The sequence below is a fragment of the Cebus imitator genome, unplaced genomic scaffold (genome assembly GCF_001604975.1).
Source record: "Cebus imitator isolate Cc_AM_T3 unplaced genomic scaffold, Cebus_imitator-1.0 Scaffold267, whole genome shotgun sequence".
Taxonomy (NCBI): Eukaryota; Metazoa; Chordata; class Mammalia; order Primates; family Cebidae; genus Cebus; species Cebus imitator.
The window spans coordinates 2,699,804-2,721,929 of NW_016107582.1; the positions used below are offsets into that span (position 1 = coordinate 2,699,804).

General features: G+C 40.0%; 1 protein-coding gene across 3 annotated transcripts in view; it reads left to right on the plus strand.

The window, feature by feature from the left end:
• Positions 1–22,126, plus strand: part of SLC24A2 (solute carrier family 24 member 2) — a 277,206-nt gene that overhangs the window by 239,711 nt on the left and 15,369 nt on the right. For all 3 annotated transcript variants that reach the window (XM_017500645.2, XM_017500646.2, XM_037728523.1), the window contains 2 exons: positions 650–790; positions 16,576–16,665. In XM_017500645.2, the coding sequence (XP_017356134.1) occupies positions 650–790; positions 16,576–16,665 (231 nt within the window). The remainder of the gene's footprint in view (positions 1–649; positions 791–16,575; positions 16,666–22,126) is intronic.

Below are 22,126 nucleotides of genomic sequence, written 5' to 3' on the forward strand. Positions count from 1 at the left end.
GAAAAAAAAACATGTACCCCATAAATATGTAAAATATCAATGAAAGAAAAAAAAACTCACAACTACACAAAATCGATGTGCTTGACTCTTCCAAGGCCAGTGGGAATTAACCTCTCTTAGTAGTATTACTGAATTGTTTCTGTGGTTACTTTCATTTGCCTGATGGAGATCAGTGTTCTAAAAAACAAAGAGAGAAAGAAATATTATCAGTGCTCTCCTTCCCAAGGAATCTGAGTCTTGTGACTCTGTCTTCAAGGAAATGGGAAGATAGGGAGATGGTGGTCATCAAGTCTTCTCCTCCACAGACACAGTTTCTCATAAGAAGGTGGTGAATGGTAGTTGTAGCCCACTCCAGTTGAATAATCAGTTGATGAACATGAGAAGCTGATGAGTGTTCAAGGAGAGAAAAGAAAATTCTTATATGCTTATGGGTTGGCAATGTTCCTAGGGCAGTTTGTTCCTAGGACTCAGACTATTGCTGTTTCTTACAAACCTCAAAAACCCACGTATGAAGCCACTGGCTTGAGTCCGGAAAACTCCTGTTAAGATACGGAGCTTCCGCCCTTGCTTTGTGCTCCTACTGTTGTGCCTGTGTATATTTCAGTTTTTTTTTTTTTTTTTTCATTTAATTGTACCTTTTCTACCACAGACTACAGAGACAGCTGACGATGAGGAGGACCAGCCTCTCAGCCTTGCCTGGCCTTCCGAAACTCGCAAGCAAATCACGTTTCTGATTGTTTTCCCCATAGTGTTTCCTCTCTGGATTACCTTACCTGACGTTCGCAAACCTGTAAGTAAAGCATTTTTAAAATAGTTTCCTTGTAAAAAGTATGGTACATAACAGGGTGCATCTGCTTCAATTTGTGTTGAAAGGAAAAAGGAAGTACACTTGTATAAAAATTTCACATGTACCCTATAAATAGGTACAACTGTTATGTAACCAAAAAAAATTTAAGTTTAAGGAAAAGGAGATAGTGTATATAAGATACAAATTTCTCTGGGTAATCACACAGTTATGGTGATTGTTCAGATTATCAGATCTGTGTAACTACCCCAAAACTTACTGGTGTGAAACAACCTGTATTTTAGTCTGTCGATCAGGAATTTGAATAGGGAACACTGTGGAGGGCTTGTCTCTGCTCCATAATGTCTGTGGCCTGAAGCAGGAAGACTTGAAGGGTTACTTGTGTCTTGTCTTGGGGTCACAATCATCTGGGGGCTTCTTTGCTGTTTCTGGCACCTGGGCAGAAATGATTCAAAGGCTAGGCTCAGCTGGGACTGTCTACTGGAATGCCTAAACGTGGCCTCTTCATGTGACTTGGGCTTCCTCATAGCATGGTGGCCTCAGGATAGTGAAGTGCTTTACATAAGAGGTCAGTCAGGACTCCAAGAGTGAATGTTGCAGTGACAGAAGACAGAAGCTGCATGGTCTGTGATGATCCCATCCCAGAAGTTACAGACACTCACTTCTGCTTTACCTTACTGACCAAAGCAGTCGTAAGTGTGTCCTGATTAAAGGGGAGGAAACAAAAAGTCTACCTAGAAAAGATCAGTGTCATATGGCATGTCACTGTCCTGATGGGAAGAGTGTCAAAGAATTTGCAACCATGTTTTAAAACCACCACAGTGATCGTCTCTGAGAAAGGCCACTGAAGGTCTGAAGCAGGAAGGCTATTCACTTTTTCTTACATATTCTTGAGACTATGAACATTATTACTCAATTAATTCAAAAAATAATTTAAAGAGATGCATTTATGTAGTATAAAGGCCTACATGTCTGATGTTCTCTCTCTTATGTTACTATCGTTACTTTAATCAATTTTATTATCTACCGTTATATACTGGGTGCTCCGAACACAACATCAGCAAAGTACAATCTGAGTATAGACCAAATCAAGAGAATACCCCCACCCACTGTTGTTGAAGTGAATCCTTGGGCCATTGCCCCAGAGGTTAAAAAAAACAAAAAAAAAAATCTAATGAGAAAGAAGGAAAAGCAGCTCTACCTCTTAGTATAGCACCATATACACAAATTCATTCAACAAAACTGTATACCTAATATGCATCAGATTCTGCACTAAATGTTCCTCATGAGTGCGTAGAACAGCACACAGTATACTCGGAAATCCAGTCTATCCCAGGGCTGGCACTTGGAGCAATGAGAGAAAGCCCCATGGCTACCCTGCCCACGCTGCAGGGGCTGGCCGTGAAAGGGGGACTGCACAGGGAGAAGAGCGTCAGGGACAGCTCCATTTGCCTGTTCTGTGCATCAGCCAGGGCGGTTGTTATAACCCAGGTAACTGCCTTGATTGATTCCTGTTGATTTGCCAGCAGTTGCCAGTCAGGAGACTTTGATCTTCTCTACCTTCTTGATCTTTCAACTCAGATTGTCAAAAGGATGAACATTTTGCCAGCATTTATTCCGAAAGTCCTTCCCAACCCCGAGAGCCCAGGGCCTTGAGTTATTAGCCCCCAATGAACTACACTGTGGAACTTCAGCAAACATCTAGGGTAGGAATCTGTATATTACTGGCATAAGTAGAAAGAAACTTAGGCACAAAGAAGCTAACTAATTTATACTTGGCCATTTCCCAGCAGGTAAGGCTGAGACCCAGACCCAGGTCTATGTGACCACGTTGCTTGGCCTTTTCTTCATATTTTTATGATGCCAGAGGTAGAAAACTGGGGGAAAAAAAAAAAAAAACACATTTCTAAAAGCACTTGGAATAGAATATTTTGATAACTTCCAGTATAATTTATCTTAAGTCTCCAAGCGCTCCCTCATTTGAAAAAGAAGAAAAACCCCATCCCATTCACCTGGCCCTTAAATAATGCAGCCTAGTGGAGAGCCAGGTCTTGTCAAGTAGGCAACAAGCAAGGACTACTTCTTGTAGGGACTCCCAACAGAAGAGGGTTCCTGGTAAAAGATGCATGACACAGGTGTGGCTCACTTAAAGCAATATTTAGGTTTCTTTATTCAAGATGCCATTATAGAGCATCTGCACTATGCAAAGGCCTGTCCCTTCCTGAAAACCCACAAGCAAACAAACAGTTGAATGTGTTTGATTTTTCTTGGCTCATACCACATTGACACTTCTGAGATACGCTTGCTTTCTCTCCTGCTCCCTCTTCCCCCCATTGCTCTGCTGTTTAGTGCAATGCTTTTGTTTGGCCCTAGGGAAGAAAATCAGGGAGTGACAGATAGTTTTCTAAATTCCCAAAAAGGGCCTCATGTGGTATGGCCCCCAGCAGAGGGGCCAGTTGGCTGATGAGAGGATGTTTGCACACAATTGTTGAGGCAGTCAGGAAGATGTGCAGGAATGGGAGGAAGATGCCAGGAAGGCAAGGCCCTTGGCTCTCAGGGTTAGGAGGAACTCTCAGAGAAAGGGCTGGCAAAGTGTTCATCCTCTTGGTAATTCGAGGTGAAAGGTCAAAGAAGCTGTTAGAGAAGATCAAAAGCTCCTAACTTCCTAACTGGTAACTTTTGGAAAACCAACAAAAGTCAATCAAGGCAGTCGTTACTGGGTCAGGACAACTGCTCTGGCTGGTGCTACAATCCCAAAAGGCACAGAGCAAGAAAACAGAGCTGTCCACAGTGTCGTTCTCCCTGTGCAGTCCCCCTTTGGGAGGTGGCCTCTGCAGCTTGGGCAGAGTAGCCAGTGGGGATTTCCTTCATTGCTCCCCCAAGTGCCAGCCCTGGAATGGACTGGATTTCTATTCTTTTTCTGAGTATATTCTATGCTGTTCCAAGCAGAAATAAGAGACACTTATGAAGGACACTTTTTTCAACTTCCTTCATAAATATTTATTGAGCACCTATTATGTGCCAAACACTGGGTCTCCGCTAGTGTTTAAGAGATCTAAAGACACAGAATTGGCCAGTGCGGTGGCCCACACCTGTAATCCCAGCACTTTGGAAGGCTGAGGCTGGTGGATCACAAATTCAAGAGTTCAAGACCAGCCTGGCCAACATGGTGAAACCCCATCTCTAGTAAAAAAAAAATCAAAAAATACAAAAATTAGCCAAGTGTGGTGGCAGGCACCTGTAATCCCAGCTACTTGGGAGGCTGAGGCAGGAGAATTGCTTGAACCTGGGAGATAGAGGTTGCAGTGAGCCAACTGCAACCACTGCATTCCAGCCTGGGCGACAGAGCAAGAATCTGTCTCAAAAAAAAAAAAAAATGTACAAAATTCACTATTTCTATTGTTAAGGAGCTCTAAGTTTAGTAGAGCAAACCAGGCATGGCCACATATAACCACAGAGCAAGATTGTACAGCTGTGCAAGAGAAGCTGGACTTGAAACCAAGTCTCTTGACTCCAGAGCATTTTCATTCTACCACACTGACAGTGAAGGATTTTACCCCCACAACTGATGAGCTGTACAACATTGGGAAAAACACTTCTCATCCCTGGGCCCCATTTTTTCTCCTCTGTGAATCAAGGGTTGGAAGGTCTCTAGATTCCCTGCCAGTCATGACATTCTGTAATTAAGGAAAGCATAAAAAGATAACCATCAATAAGCTATTGCACATGTAAGGTGAGCATACATCCCAGTTTACCCAGGACAGTCCCACTTTATTCTCAAAGCACATTGGTTTGGAAGATAAATTATATGGGTATATTCTGCATATACGATATACCAAATGAAAGAAACCATGCCAGTTAACACAGAAGCCTATAAGTGATCATGCTTAGTTAGAATATTGTTAGGTTTGACCTTCTATCAGTTATCTTCTGCTGTATAATATACCATCCCAACCTAGTGGCTTGAAACAAGGCATTTTTTAACCCATAATTTTGTGAATTGGCAATTTGGGGTGGGCTCAGCTGGAAAGTTCATCTGCTGGTCTTAATGGTGCTCACTTAACATGGCTGGGAGCTGGTTGGCATAGGGCTGTCGCAGCTTGAACACCTTGTCTTTGCTCTGCATAGTCTCTTATCCCAAAGCAGGCTAGCCTGGACTTATTCACATAATGGCAAAGTGCCAAAAACATCAAGCATGAAAGCTACAAAGCGCTCTTGAGATCTAGTTTGAAATTTGCACACTGTCACTTCCAATACATTCTATTGGTCAAAGCAAGTCATAAGGCCAGCACAGATTCAAATGATGGAAAAACAGACCTCACCTCTTGATGAGAGGAGGAGCAAAGTATTGTGCCGATTTTTGCAATCCACCATAGAACTCATGTACTTCCACAAGGAACTCTTGAAAAAATATCTAGGGAGAGGAAAGAGAGAGGAAAATTATTAACTAATACATATCTGCTCCACCTTAGGGCCTGGTAGCTCTGCCTCCTCCCTAGATTTTGATTACCCAGGGAGACAAATCTTGATATTAATTACAAGGAAAACATGATTTTGTAATGTATACATATGGTTTCAGAGTATATAGTACTCCCACTAGCTTTTATTTCTGCTTCATTTATCTGCAAATTGTATGACAGTGTTTGTTGAACCATGCATAATTTTAACTCATATTAATTAATATGGGCTTCACACTTACAGTTTTCTTAAATTAATAGCTTTCTTTCAAAAGTAAAAGAACTAAAATAATAAACCTCAATGAGGAACAAGTCTTTGATGAAAATTGAAAATAATAAGCAAATTAAAGACCCAAAAAATTATCTTCTGTCATGACTAGGATAGGTACTCCTGCAATACAAGAATTCATATAATGAGATATTATAACATGGCCCATTAGAACTAGGAAGGAACCTGAGAACTCAGCTAGGTGTTGCAATTTCTGTTATTCATTCACCAAGTATTTATTGAGTGTCTATTATGTACCAAGCAAGGTCTAACAAGGATAAAGTAATTAACGATCCATAGAGATTTGGTGACTTGTTCAAGCACACCCAGCTAGACAGAGGCAAAGCCAAGACCCTAGGCCAGGTCTTCGCAGTCCCTTTCACTTCCCCAAGTATCAGTTTCTTCATCTCTTAAAAAGTAAAATGAGCATAATACAGTTGGCTCTTCATATCTGCAGGTTCTTCATTCAAACAATCATAGATTGAAAATATTCAGGAAAAAAATTTTAGTACACAAGAGTGAAAAAATACAGATTAAAAACAATATAATTTAACAGCTATTTACACAGCATTTATATTTTATTAGGCATCGTAAATAATCTAGAGCTGCTTTAAAGTATATGGGGTGATGTACAAAGGTTATACGTAAATACTCCACTATTGGATTTGAGCATCTGCAGATTTTGGTATCCTCAAGGGTGGTGGAACCAATCACTCATGGATACCAAAGCATGGCTGTATTGTCTAATAACAAATATAATTATTATCTGAGCACTTATTATGTGCGAGTTACTCTGCTAGACATTTTATGTACATGAAGTCCTCGAAACAACTAGATGCTATTTCCCCCATTTTACAAATGAAGAAACCTAAGCTTAAAGAGATTAAATAATTTGTCTCAGGTCATATTGCTTATAATTTGTGAGCAGAGATTTTAATACCAGTTATATTCATCCAGAGACCACACTTTTAATCTTCAGTAGGATTTCGGGGGGGAACTTCATTAAATATATATCCCAGAACGTTACACACAGTAGATGCTTAGTGAATATTTGTTGAATTTAAACCAGTAAGGGTATAGCTAATTTGTACAACCAGCTAATGTCCAGCAACATTTTCCCAGGCAAGCCAATATCACTCTGATGCACTAAAGGCTTCTAATGAGAGCATCTGCTGTCAATTACATAAGTAAACCACAACATAGGAACAAAATGGCCAGCACATGGATGCCGTTTGCTTATTTGCTAATTTATATGAGGTCCATCCCAGCAGATGGCAGGATGAACCCATTACTAGAACCATAAATTGTCATGTTAGACCTTGGCCCCAAGATCTATTTTCTTCCTTCCAATGACACTGGTAACCAAATGACTATACAGTTGCTACTGGGCAGAGATGCCTGGAATGAGACCATGCTGTCCAAGTAAAGGGAACGGTCCAAGAAAGATGACAGAAGAAGTGATTACCTGGGTTGTGAGAATGGAAATGGTAAGGTAAAGTTTGACAGTTGGGAAAACAGCCCAAATGCTGATGCGTGAAAGGTGGTTACTTCCAAATCAAGAACAATATGGGAGCCTGGGTGAGGCAGATGGCCATACAGCTGGAACGCTAGTTTCTACTTCCCTGATGCTTTTTTTATTTTCTGACATTCAGAGTAGACCCAGTATGATGATCATGATCATTATGTCTGTGGTGGGGTGTATTTTGGCATTATTGGCCCTGTTTTTCTTTGGGAAAGAGTCAGTATAACCCAGACATCGGGAATACATGCAGTACAGTCAGACAGACCTGGTTTGAATTTTATCTCTAGTTCAGGATCTGGGTACAGAGTAAGTTCTCAGACTTTATCTACCTCTGGCTTATGATGAAGACTCTGAAATTCACAAAGAAAATATAGTTTTAGACTTTTTCATTGAGTCCCTAATGCACAGTAAGTATGTTTCAATGCCCATTAATTACTAACTGGCTTCTTGATTAAGAATCATGAGGATCAAATACTGATTAAGAGAAGTTTTCAACTAGTATATTGATTTGAATTTAGTTCCTTTAATTCCTTGTCTGATACTTCGCTTTCTACCTTTGACTAGGAATTTTCTGTAGCTCAGTTAACTATTTTTCAGATGAGAAATAAGTTCAAATGATTTCATTCTGACTCGTGAAGTTATCTCAAAGAACAGATATGCAGAGATACAAAGTTAAAATAATAATTACACATTTAGTAAATGAGCTAACCTGGAAAGTGAGGATTCTATGAAATGAGGACTCTCTTAGGACATCCTGTACTTATGCCACACTTTAAAGCACGGAGAAAGTTTTTCATTGCCCTCATACATTGCCTGGAATCAAGCACTGGTTGGGGCTCAAATCACACATGTGGACCCCACATGGCAAGAGGGCCCTTCTCTTTCCTGTAACAGAGCACAGCCATGGAAGATGAAACCCTCATTGCACGTAGCATCCTGAAACAGTGACTGTGATCAGAGGAAAAGGTTGGGAACTTTAATAAGCTAAATGCCTTGCCTGGGAAAACTTGATCTCTTAGCACTGGCTCAGGGAATTCAGTCTCCAGAATCCAGCTGATTCCCTAGCTTTAAAAAAAAAAAATGTGCTGGGGGATTGCTGGCAAGATGGCCAAATAGGAACAGCTCCAGTGTGCAGCTCCCAGCAAAATTGACATGGAAGGCAGGTGACTTCTCCATTTCCAACTGAGTTACCTGGTTCATCTCATTGGGACTGGTTGGATAGTAGGTACAGCCCAAGGAGGGTGAGCCAAAGCAGGGTGGGGCGTCACCTCACCTGGGAAGCGCAAGGGGGTCGGGGAACTCTCTCTCCAAGCCAAGGGAATCCACTAGGGTCTGCACCCTGCACTCGGCTCAGATACTGCACTTTTCCCACAGTCTTTGCAACCCGCAGACCAGGAGATTCCCTCTGGTACCTGCACCACCACCAGGGCCCAGGGTTTCCAGAACAAAATTAGGTGTCCATTTGGGCAGACACCAAGCTAGCTACAGCAGGTTTTTTTTTTTTTTTTCCATACCCCTGTGATGCCTAGAATAACAGCAAGACAGAAACGTTCACTTCCCTGGAAAGGGGGCTGAAGCCAGGGAGCCAAGTGGTCCAACTTGGTGGGCCCCATCCCCACGGAGGCCAGCAAGCTAAGATCCACAGGTTTGAAATTCTCTCAGCCAGCACAGCAGTCTCAGCTCAACCTGGGATGCACAAGCTGGGTGGGGGGAAGGGCGTCCACCATTGCTGAGGCTCCAGTAAGCGATTTTAACCTTACAGTAAGCAAAGCCTCAGGGAAGTTCTAACTGGGTGGAGCCTACCACAGTTCAGCAAGGCCATGCAGACAGTCTGACTCACTAGATTCCAGGTCCTCTCTAAAAAAAGGCAGCAGCCCATTGGGAACTTAAAAATAAAGCCCCCACCTTCCTGGGACAGAGCACCTGGGAAAAGGGGTGGTTGTGGGCACAGCTTCAGCAGACCTAAACATCCCTGCCTTGGGAGCAACAGATCTCCCAACATAGCACTCGAACTCTGATAAGGGACAGACTGCCTCTTCAAGTGGATCCCTGACCCCCATGTATCCTGACTGGGAGACACATCCCAGTAGGGGCTAACAGACAACTCATACAGGAGAACTCTGACAGGCATCTGGCAGGTACCCCTCTGATACCCCTTCCTACCAGAGGAAGGAACAGGTAGCAATATTTGCTGTTGTGCAGCCTCCACCAGTGATACCCAGGCAAGCAGGGTTTCGTGGACCTCCAGCAAACTCCAGCAGACCTACAGCAGAGGGGCCTGACTGTTGAAAGGGAAACTAACAAACAGAAAGGAATAGTTCAGCATCAACAAAAAGGACATCCACCCACAGACCCCATGCAAGGGTCACTATCTAAAAGTAGATAAATCCACAAAGATGGGGAGAAATCAGCACAAAAATCCTGAAAATTCCAAAAACCAGAATGCCTCTTCTCCTCCAAGGGATCACAACTCCCCTCCATTAAGGGAGCAACACTGGACAAGAATGAATTTGATGAATTGACAGAAGCAGGCTTCAGAAGGTGGGTAATAACAAACTTTTCCAAGCTAAAGGAGCATGTTCTAACCCCATGCAAGAAAGCTAAGAACCTTGAACAAAGGTTAGACAAAATGCTAACTAGAATAATCAGTTTAGAGATGAACATAAACAACCTGATGGAGCTGAAAAACACAGCATGAGAACTTGATGAAGCATACAAAAGTTTCAATAGCTGAATCGATCAAGCAGAAGAAAGGATTTCAGAGATTGAAGATCAACTCAATGAAATAAAGTGAGAAGACAAGATTAGAGAAAAAAGAGTGAAAAGAAACAAAGCCTCCAAGAAATATGAGATTATGTGAGAAGACCAAATCTACATTTCATCAGCGTACCTGAAAGTATCAGGGAGAATGTAACCAAAAGTTGGAAAACACTCTTCAGGAAATTATCCAGGAGAATTTCACCAACCTAGCAAGGCAGGCAAACATTCAAATTCAGGAAATACAGAGACTACCACAAAGATACTCCTTGAGAATGGCAACCCCAAGACACATAATCATCTGATTCACCAGGGTTGAAATGAAGGAAAAAATGTAAAGGGCAGCCAGAGAGAAAGGTCAGGTTACCCACAAAGGGAAGCCCATCAGACTCACATTGGATCTCTCAGCAGAAACTCTACAAGCCAGAAGAGAGTGGGGGTCAATATTCAACATTCTTAAAGAATTTTCAGCCCAGCATTTCATATCCAGCAAAACTTCATAAGCAAAGGAGAAATAAAATCTTTTACAGACAAGCAAATGCTGAGAGATTTTGTCACCACCAAGCCTTCCTTACAAGTGCTCCTGAAGGAAGCATTAAACATGGAAAAGAACAACTGGCACCAGCCATTGCAAAAAAAAATACAAATTGTAAAGCTCATCGATGCTATGAATAAACTACATCAACTAACAAGCAAAATAACCAGCTAGCATCATAATGGCAGGATCAAATTCACAAATAACCATATTAACCTTAAATGTAAATGGGTTAAATGCCCCAGTAAAAAGACACAGACTGGCAAATTGGATAAAGAGTCAAGACCCATTGGTATGCTGTATTCAAGAGACCCATCTCATGTGCAAAGACACACATAGGCTCAAAGTAAAGGGATAGAGGAAGATTTACCAAGAAAATGGAAAGCAAAACATTCCAACTCTAGTCTCTGATAAAACAGACTTTAAACCAACAAAAATCAAAAGAGACAGAGAAGGGCATTACATAATGGTAAAGGGATCAACGCAACAAGAAGAGCTAACTACCCTAAATATATGTACACCCAATACAGGAGCACCCAGATTCATAAAGCAAGTTCTTAGAGACCTACAAAGAGACTTAGACTCCCACACAATAATAGTGGGAGACTTTAACACCCCACTGTCAATATTAGGCTGTTCAACAAGACAGAAAATTAACAAGGATATCCAGAACATGAACTTAGCTCTGGACCAAGCAGACCGAATAGACATCTACAGAACTCTCTACTCCAAATCAACAGAATATGCATTCTTCTTAGCACCACATTACACTTATTCTAAAATTGACCACATAATTGGAAGTAAAACACTCCTCACCAAATGCAGAAGAATGAAAATCATAACAGTCTCTTAGACTATAGTGCAATCAAATAGAACTCAGGATTAAGAAACTCACTCAGAACCGCACAGCTACGTGGAAACTGAACAACTTGCTCCTGGATGACTACTGGATAAATAATGAAATGAATGCAGAAATAAAGATGTTCTTTGAAACCAGTGACAATGAAGACACAGTGTACCAGAATCTCTGGGACACATTTAAAGCAGTGTGTAGAGGGAAATTTATAGCACTAAATGCCCACAAGAGAAAGCAGGAAAGATCTAAAATTGACACCCTAATGTCACAATTAAAAGAACTAGAGAAGCAAGAACAAACAAATTTAAAAGCTAGCAGAAGACAAGAAATAACTAAGATCAGAGCAGAACTGAAGGAGATAGAGACACAAAAAACTTCAAAAAAAATCAGTAAATCCAGGAGCTGGTTTTTTGAAAAGATTAACAAAATAGATAGATTGCTAGCCAGACTAATAAAGAAGAAAAGAGAGAAGAATCAAATAGATGCAATAAAAAATGATAAAGGGGATATTACCAATGATCCCACAGAAATACAAACTACCATCAGAGAATACTATAAACACCTCTACATAAATAAACCAGAAAATCTAGAAGAAATGGATAAATTCCTGGATACTTACACCCTTCCAAGACTAAACCAGGATGAAGTCGAATCCCTGAGTAGACCATTAACAAATTCTGAAATTGAGGCAGCAATTAATAGCCTACCAACCAAAAATAAGTTGAGGACTAGATGGTTTCACAGCTGAATTCTACCAGAGGTACAAAGACAAGCTGGTATAATTCCTTCTGGAATATTCCAACCAATAGAAAAAGAGGGATTCCTCCCTAACTAATTTTATGAGGCCAACATCATCCTGAGATCAAAACCTGGCAGAGACACACAAAAAAAAAAATTTAGGCCAGTATTCCTGATAAATATTAATGTGGAAATCCCCAATAAAATACTGGCAAACCATCCAACAGCACATCAAAAAGCTTATCCATCACCATCAAGTCAGCTTTGTCCCTGGGATGCAAAGCTGATTCAACGTTTGCAAATCAATGAATGTAATCCATCACATAAACAGAACCAAAGACAAAAAACACGTGATTATCTCAATAGATGCAGAGAAAGCCTTCAACAAAATTCAACAGCTCTTCATGCTAAAAACTCTCAATAAACTAGGTATTGATAAAATGTATCTCAAAACAATAGCAGCTATTTATGACAAACCCATAGCCAATATTATACTGAATGGGCAAAAACTGGAAGCACTCCCTTTGAAAGCACAAGACAAGGATGCCCTCTCACCACTCCTATTCAACATAGTATTGGAAGCTCTGGCCAGGGAAACCAGGCAAGAGAAAGAAATAAAGGATATTCAATTAGGAAAAGAAGAAGTCAAATTGTCTCCATTTGTAGATCACATGATTGAATATTTAGAAAACCCCATCATCTCAGCCCAAAAACTCCTTAATCCAATAAGTAACTTCAGCGAAGTTTCAGGATACAAAATCAGTGTGCAAAAATCACAAGCATTCCTAATCACCAATAACAGACAAACAAAGAGCCACATCATGAGTAAGCTCCCAGTCACAATTGCTGCAAAGAGAGTAACATACCTAGGAATACAACTTAGAAGGCATGTGAAGGACCTCTTCAAGGAGAACTACAAACCACTGCTCAAGGAAATAAGAGAGGACACAAAGAGATGGAAGAACATTCCATGCTCATGCATGGGAAGAATCAATATCATGAAAATGGCCATACTGCCTAAAGTAATTCATAGATTCAATGCTATCCCCATCAAGCTACCATTGACTTTCTTCCCAGAATTGGAAAAAATTACTTTAAATTTCATATGGAACCAAAAAAGAGCCCACATAGCCAAGACAATCCTAAGCAAAAAGAACAAAGCTGGAGGCATCATGCTACCTGACTTCAAGCTCTACTACAAGGCTACAATCAAAACAGCATGGTACTGGTACCAAAAAAGAGACATAGACCAATGGAACAGAACAGAGGCCTCAAAAATAATGCCACGCGTCTATAACCATCTGATCCTTGACAAACCTGACAGAAACAAACAATGGGGAAAGGATTCCCTATTTAATAAATGGTGTTGGGAAAACTGGCTAGCCATACACAGAAAGCTGAAACTGGGTCCCTTCCTTACACCTTATACAAAAATTGACTCAATATGGGTTAAAGACTTAAATGTAAGACCTAAAACCATAAAAACACTAGAAGAAAACCTAGGCAACATCATGCAGGACATAGGCATGGGCAAAGACTTCATGACTAAACACCAAAAGCAATGGCAACAAAAGCCAAAATGACAAATGGGATCTAATTAAACTAAAGAGCTTCTGCACAGCAAAAGAAACTATCACCAGAGTGAACAGGCAACCTACAGAATGGGAGAAAACTTTTGCAATCTATCCATCCAGCAAAGGGCTAAAATCAAGATTCTACAAGGAACTTAAACAAATTTACAAGAAAAAAACAACCCCATCAAAAAGTGGGTGAAGGATCTGAACAGACACTTCTCAAAAGGAGACATTTATGCAGCCAAGAAACATATGGAAAAAAAGCTCATCATTACTGGTCATTAGAGAAATGCAAATCAAAACCACAATGAGATACCATCTAACACCAGTTAGAATAGCGATCATTAAAAAGTCAGGAGACAACAGATGCTGGAGAGGATATGGAGAAATAGGAACAGTTTTACACTGTTGGTGGGAGTGTAAATTAGTTCAACCATTGTGGAAGACAGTGTGGCAATTCCTCAAGGATCTAGAACCAGAAATACCATTTGAAACAGCAATCCCATTACTGAGTATATACCCAAAGGATTATAAATTATTCTACTGTAAAGACACATGCACATGTAAATTTATTGCAGCACTGTTCACAATAGCAAAGACTTGGAACCAACCCAAATGCCCATCAATGACAGACTGGATCAAGAAAATGTGGCACATATACACCATGGAATACTATGCAGCCATAAAAAAGGATGAGTTCATGTCCTTTGCAGGGACATGGATGAAGCTGGACACCATCATTCTCAGCAAACAGACACAAGAACAGAAAATTAAACACCACATGTTCTCATTCATAGGCAGATGTTGAACAATGAGAACTTAATGGACACAGGGAGGGGAGCATCACACACTGGGGTCTGCTGGGGGGTAGGGGGCTAGGGAAGGCATAGCATTAGGAGATATACCCAATATAGATGACAGGGTGATGAATACAGCAAACCATGGCACATGTATACCTATGCAACAAACCTGCATGTTCTGCACATGTACCCCAGAACTTGAAGTATATATATTTTTTTTAGAAAAATGTGCTTTCATAAGTGAAGATCTAATGGCTGGGTGCGGTGGCTCACACCTATAATCCTAGCACTTTGGGAGACTGAGTAGGCACATCCCAAAACCACCTTGGCTAACATAGTGAAACCTTTGCTCTACTAAAAATACAAGAAAAAAATTAGCCAAGCATAGTAGCAGGCACCTGTAATCCCAGCTACTTGGGATGCTGAGGTAGGAGAGTGGCTTGAACCCAGGAGGCAGAGGTTGCAGTGGGCCAAGATCACACCACTGCACTCCAGCCTGGGCAACAGAGTGAAACTGTGTCTCAAAAAAAAAAAAAAAAAAAAAAGAAAAGGAAAAAAAGAAGTGAAGGTCTCCAATTCCACTTTGAAAAAAATGATTACTTTTTTCCTCCATTACCCATTAAAGCACTTAGGTCACCAGGAGGGATCTGAGTCCTTGTCCACAGTATTTTTCTTCTAAGAAAGAAAGGGGGCAGGAAAAAGCATTTGAGGGTAAGGTGTTGGCTACTCGCTGTGGCCTGATGCCCTCCCCAATTTAATCAAGACTGCTTGGTCTTTTCAGCCATCCCAGCTACCAAATGGCCCCACTAAACAGCAGTCATTTAAAGAAAGGAAGGGATGGTGTGAAATTTAACAACCATGAAAATGATCATAAAAAATATATATTTTAGAAAACATAAGCCTGGTTTGGAGCAATAGAGACTGTGTTCCTTATTATTGACATTCAGAAGATTACCATATATGAGTTTATCTTTTCCTTTTAATGAAGCTCTCAAAAGCCATGACGGAAAATGTTCTATGTGACTGCCCAAGGTCAGCCCTTCAGACAATTGGGATTGCTTTCATCCAAGTCAACTCTAAAATTCATTTCTCTGGATAAAATTAGATGGCATTATCAAAGCAAAATGTGGAGTTGTTTCTCAATGTAGAAAGCTTTGAAATAAAAAGTGTTTGGCAATAATAGGCGAGAGGCTCTCTGACAGCATTGTGCTGTCTGAGTGTGTTTTTAAAGGACCTCAGTTTTTCAACAAAGGACATCAAAAGAACACCACTAAGATGCAAACCTGGATTTCTCTTTAGTGGGGCTGGGTAGGAAACACTGCATTTCAAATGTCTGATTTTTTGGCCATTTCTAGAAAACTTTAAAAGTGTTCACACTTTATGAATGAGATAGCATAAAGTCTACATCTAGAAGCAGAATTGAACATAATCTACTTTGGGTCAGTGAACAGGAGAGAAAACCTTCTTAAGAGGAATGTCTGATCTGCCACCGCAGTGGAAATCAGTACAATTGGGCATCTCTGCCTTTGTCTACTCTAGTCCCTGTGTGGTCCAGGGTCCTGGAGACTGGCCATCATCCAGAATCTATAAAAGCTGTGGTGGTGGCTTCTGCTATGTGGCTTTCTTGATAATTCGTGAGACTGTAAAATGAGTCAATCTATTTTTAAACCTGCTGATACTTCCCATATCTTGTTCAATGGAATTAATCACATAGGTTTTCTGGCTTATGGATTGTTAGGATTCATGGTTTGCAAGCAATAGAAACTGATTCTGATAAACTTTGGAGCAAAAGAGAAAAAGGAAGAGGGAGAATATGGTGTTAATATTGAAGGAAAGGTCAAAAAAAAAAAAAAGAAGAAGAGGCTGAAGTGGGTGGATCACCTGAGGTCAGGAGTTCAAGACCAGCCTGGCCATCATGGTGAAACCCCATCTTAAAAAAAAAAAAAAAAAAAAAAAAAAAAAAACAGGCCTTAGAAAGGGCAAGAGTAGAGGGAATCTAAACATCTAGCAGCAGGAACTAACAGACATTCTCTTCAAGACTTCCAGGAACCAGCACTGTGATCATTCAGTTCTATCAATTTCACATCTCGAAAGGAGAATCTTACTGTCCCAGTTTGATCAGGGGTAGGGCCTTTTGATCACTAATCCTAAGATGCAGGAAACGCTAGAGAAACGGCTACAATGGTGGTTTTAGCTTTGAACTTTCAGATCCATCTCGATGGATAACACTGACATTCTTAACCTCTTCTTGATTGTCTTTCAGTCATCAAGGAAGTTTTTTCCCATCACGTTCTTTGGCGCCATTAGCTGGATTGCAGTATTCTCTTACTTGATGGTCTGGTGGGCACACCAGGTAAGAATTTAATAGGGACATGCATCTGCCTGGTTTTTCTCCAGTCCTGACTGTCAAGTGCTTAATCATTGTGTTTGCTTTCCGAAACTGCCACAACAGTATTGGGTATGACACAGACGAGCTGGCATTCTAGGACTAAAGGAATTTAGACACTTAACTTTCCCTAGTCTGCTGGCTGGCTTTTCCCTATAGCATGGAATTGAATCAGCATAGCCTCTGGACAGCCATGTGGAGGCAGACAAGTCTAACTGCTTCTTGCCTCTGCATCCTGAGGCCAGGACAACCCGGGCCTGGGAGGCATGTCAACATTTTGCCTGGTTCAGTAGTACTTACTTCATCTTGAGCAACTGACTTCATGTTCTAACCAGCCTTTCAAGACTGGGTCTTAGGAAAGCATCTGGAGACAAAATAGCCTTTTCCTTCAGCTTCACTTTATAAAAGGGATAATGTGTTTCATTTTTATTTTTAACCTAATACCAGTTATAATGCCTATCACAAGAATACAATCTCAGTAATTGTTATTGAAAAACATGAATGAAGAGTAAGATTCAACGTTTCACATTGTCACATAGTGGTAATCATTGATAATTGAGTATGTACTACACACCCCGCAATTCACATCCCTTTGTCTTTATAACCTTGACAGTAACCCTATATTGTATATACATTCAGAGCCTTTAAAGGAAGTACTGTTATTATCCACAGTTTACAGGTAAAGGAGTTAAGCTTAAAGCTGGTAAGATTACCCAAGACCACATAGGTAGAACTGAGATTTTAACCTAGGACTCTACAACTCCAAAAATCAGGCTTTTAGTCTCTATTAAAAATGACATAAATTCCAAACTTCCCACTTGTATCCTTTGTTTAATATAGTCCTAATATTATTATACTTGTTAACATAAATAAAATATAGCAATTTGAAATCAGGAAATGTACACTCAGAACATATGTGAATATACTTTTCAACAAATGGTGCTAGAATAATTGGATTTCCATATGCCAAAATAAACTTAGATCCTTATGTCATACTTTACATAAAATTTAACTGAAAGTGGATCACAGTTTTAAATTTAAGAGGTAAAGCTATTAAACTTTTAGAAGACTGAAAAAAAAAATCTGTATGACCAGAAGCCAGGCAGAGTTCTTTGATGTAATACCAAAGCATGATCCATGAAAGCAAGAAAATTGATTAATTAGATTTCATTAAAATTAAAACTTTTTCCCTTCAAGAAACACCATTTAAAAGGAATAGAAAAACCACAGACTGGGGGAAAATATTTGCAAATCATATATATCTGATAAAGCACTTGTATCCAGGATATAAACTTAAAGCTCCATAATAGGAAGGCAAGCATCTTCAAGTAACCTAATTTTAAAGATCTGAACAGATATTTCACCAAAAAAAGATATGCAGATGGCTAAAAGGCACAAGAAAATATACTCAACATCATTATTAATTAAAGAAGTGTAAATCAAAACCATTACAAGATACCACTTTACACCCACCAGGATGGGTATAATGAAAAAGACAGAACATAACAATGTTGATGAGGATGTATAGAAATTAGAATCCTTACATACTGCTGATAAGAATGTAAAATAGTGCAGTCATTTTGGGAAATAGTTTGGCAGTTCCACAAAACATTAAACATAGAGTCACCATATGATCCAGCAATTCCACTCCTAGGAATAGACTTAAGAGAAATGAAAACATACATCTACACTTGTACACAAATGTCCAAAGTAGCATTATTCATAATTACCAAAAGGTGAAAACAACCCAAATGTCCATCAACTGATGAATGGATAAGCAAAATGTGGTATATCCATACAATAGAATATTATTACACAGTAAAAATAAATGAAGTACTGACACATACAACATGAATGTTACTCTAAAATGTTATGCTAAGTGAAAAAAGCCAGTCACATATCATATGATTTCATTTATATGAAAGGTACAGAATAGGCAAACCTATAGAGACATGTAATAGGTTAGTATTAATAGTTGCCTAGGATTGGGAAGGTTGGGGAAAATGGGGAACGACTGCTAGTGGGTATGGGGTTTCTTTTGGGGATGATGAATAAGTTCAAAACCTAAATTATGATGAAGGCTGCACAACTCTGAATGCACTAAAAACCATTGAATTATATACATTAAAATAGCTGAGTTTTAAAGTATGTAAATTATATCTCAGTAAACTTGTTTAAAACTAATTATAAGGTATCACTTCACAACCACTAGGTTGGCTATTTAAAAAAAAAAAAAAAACCAGCACGTGTTGATGAGGATGTGGAGAAACATGGCTGCATACATTTGTAAAAACTTGCAGGCTGGTTACGGTAGCTCATGCCTGCAATCCCAGCACTTTGGGAGGCTGAGACAGGCAGATCCCTTGACCCCAGAAGTTCAAGATCGGACTGGGCAACATAGCAAAACCCTGTCTTTACAAAAATACAAAAAAATTAGCTGGCCATGGTGGCACAGGCCCGTAGTCCCAGCTACTCAGGAGCTTGAGGTGTGGAGGATCACTTGAGCCCCGGAGGTGGAGGCTGCAATGGGAGCTGAGATCGCACCACTGCACTACAGCATGGGTGACACAGCGAGACCCTGTCTCAAATAGAAATAGGGAAAAAAAGAAAACTTGCCGAACTGTACAATTTTTTAAAAAATGAATAAGTGTTATTATATGTAAAGCATATCTTGGTTTTTAAAAGAATACATGTTACTAGCAAAATCCACAGAAAATGTTGGCTGATACACTATCTTATTTCTACAATAATTTTGTGTTTTATCAGTTATTTTACTGACATTTAACTTCAGATTACTCTTCCTGTATATTTCCAAAAACCATTCACTCCCTGATCAAGTTCTCTGTTCCCTGGAATCATTATTTTCTACATTCATTGACAGACATTCACTACCAACACCTGGCAGAAATCACAGCAGAAGGTGGGCTGCTTCTCAACCTCCAGATGTCCAGGCTGAAAGGACTGTTTACCATTTATAACATATGATAGCTTTTCTTAATGATATTTTATCTCCCCATTTACTAATAAAGAAAAAAATGGTGTTTTTCTAACTTGTTGGGATTTGCTGTTTTCCAGCTATTTCGTTTCAGCCAACATAGAAAACATCATCTTGCAAAATTCCATCTTTTTCTTTTCTTTTTAATGATTACCTTAATTCCAGTCTTGTTTTCTTTTCATTCTTTCAAAGAAAAGGAATACAAGGCCAGGTGCAGTGGCTCATGCCTGTAATCCCAGCACTTTGGGAGGCCAAGGCAGTTGGATCAGAGGTCAAGAGATCACGACCATCCTGGCCAACATGGTGAAACCCCATCTCTACGAAAAATACAAAAATTATGTGGGTGTGGTGGCACGTGCCTGTAGTCCCAGCTTCTTAGGAGGCTGAGGCAGGAGAATCGCTTGAACCCAGGAGGCAGAGGTTGCAGTGAGTCAGGATTGCATCACTACACTCCAGCCTGGTGAGACAGCGAGACTCCATCTCAAAAAAAAGAAAAGGAATGCAAATTCAATGCCTGAAACAATAATTTTTAAAAGCCAAGATGAATTAAAGGCATAAACAGAAGCCTTACTTTTCAATGATGGAAGAGAACTTTCTCTTCTTTCTCCTATAGAAATGCTTTTGTCTTTCAAAACACCCAGACAGCTAACACAATAGCAGATTCTGTTCCAAGAAGTCTAGCTCTAATTCTGTTGTTTGTATTTCTGAACTATAAAATCCATAGCAGTTATACAATTTAGTGTTTCATTCTTTTATCAATGCTTTTATCAATCATAAATGCTATTTGATAAATTATTTAGCTACTGTTTGGCAAAAATACATGCCCTTCACCTACAACACTTTAACGCAATTTGCCCTTAGCTTTTCTTTCTTTTTTGTCCTTTAGTTTTTGGGTTTTGTTGTTGTTTATTGTTTTTGTACTTTAATGAATTTAATGGTTGATGAAAATCTGTGGTTAAAGTGAATCCTGCATCTAATATTAGGAGTTAATTTTAAGAGTTAAATAAGATCTTGTATCTCATTTAGCTAACGTAACATTCTTTCAGATCCTCCTTAAATCAAGGCACAGAACTGCATCATGGAGTATTGGGAGCAGCATGGAGTCTGACCTCTGACTGGCCTCATCATTTGCTGTTTTTAAGAAAATGAGGGAATTTCCCCAAAAGACTGCTGATGTTCTTTCTATTAATAGCTCTAAACTTCTCTGACGCTCCCTGATTTTTCAGAGTACCGTCCCATCCATGCACCCATCATCTTTACTGATTTGAAAAAGTTAACTTCAGTGAAATGTACTCAAAACAAGCTTATAAAGGCTAGTTCTCCTTCCACAAAAGTGTTTCTAGAGCCACACAGATTCACCAGGGGTTTGATGTCTAATGAAAACTCTCATGCAGTTTTCCATGATGTGAATTGGCCCCAGTAAGTCCACTTCTGTTTCTGCTGCCAGACACCTGCCAGTCTGATAAATCAGAGACGGAAAGGAGTAATGTCTGAGTTGTAAAATCTGATTTTTTGGCTGGGCGCGGTGGCTCACATCTGTAATCCCAGCACTTTGGGAGGCTGAGGCAGGCAGATCACGAGGGTCAGGAGTTCAAGACCAGCCTGGCCAACTGAAAACCCCATCCTACTAAAAATACAAAAATCAGCCAGATGTGATGGCAGGCACCTGTAATCCCAGCTACTCAGGAGGCTGAGGCAGGAGAATCGCTTGAACCTGGGAGGCGGAGGTTTTAGTGAGCTGAGATCGTGCCACTGCAGCCGAGCCTGGGCAACAGAACAAAACTCCATCTCAACAAAAGAAATAAATAAATAATAAAATCAATTCTGGTTTTCTTGAACTTTTACTGTATGCCTAACACTGCTATTTACTTTATTTGCATCATCACGTAGAGTCATCAACAATTCTGAGTGGATATTATCCTCATTTTACAGATGGGAAAATCCAAGACTCTGGGAAGTTGTCTACCTTGCAGCAGGCTAGGATTTGCACTCAGCACTGTCATCTCCCAAGCCAGTGCTCTTCACCATACCACCATTTTTCTCCTCTTCAATTCCTATGTTTTCCTGTATACAGTAGCATCTAAACTCCAAATATGAATTATTTTGTTTATATTTTGGAGACAAGGTCTTGCTGTATTGCCCAGTCTGGTCTCAAATGTCCAGGTCTCTAGTGATCCTTGTGCCTCGGCCCCAAATAGCTGGGACTACAGTGGATGCCACTGCACCCAGCTAAATGATTTTGGACTATGGTGGATGCCACCGCCCAGCTAAATGATTTTTGAAACAGTCACTGCTTTAGAATTCCCTTGGAGAATTTATTAAGAATGTTTTAAAGGCAGCAAATCACACTGCCACGTGTGTACCTATGCAACAATTTTGCATGTTCTTCACATGTACCCCAAAACCTAAAATGCAATAAAATTAATAAATGGG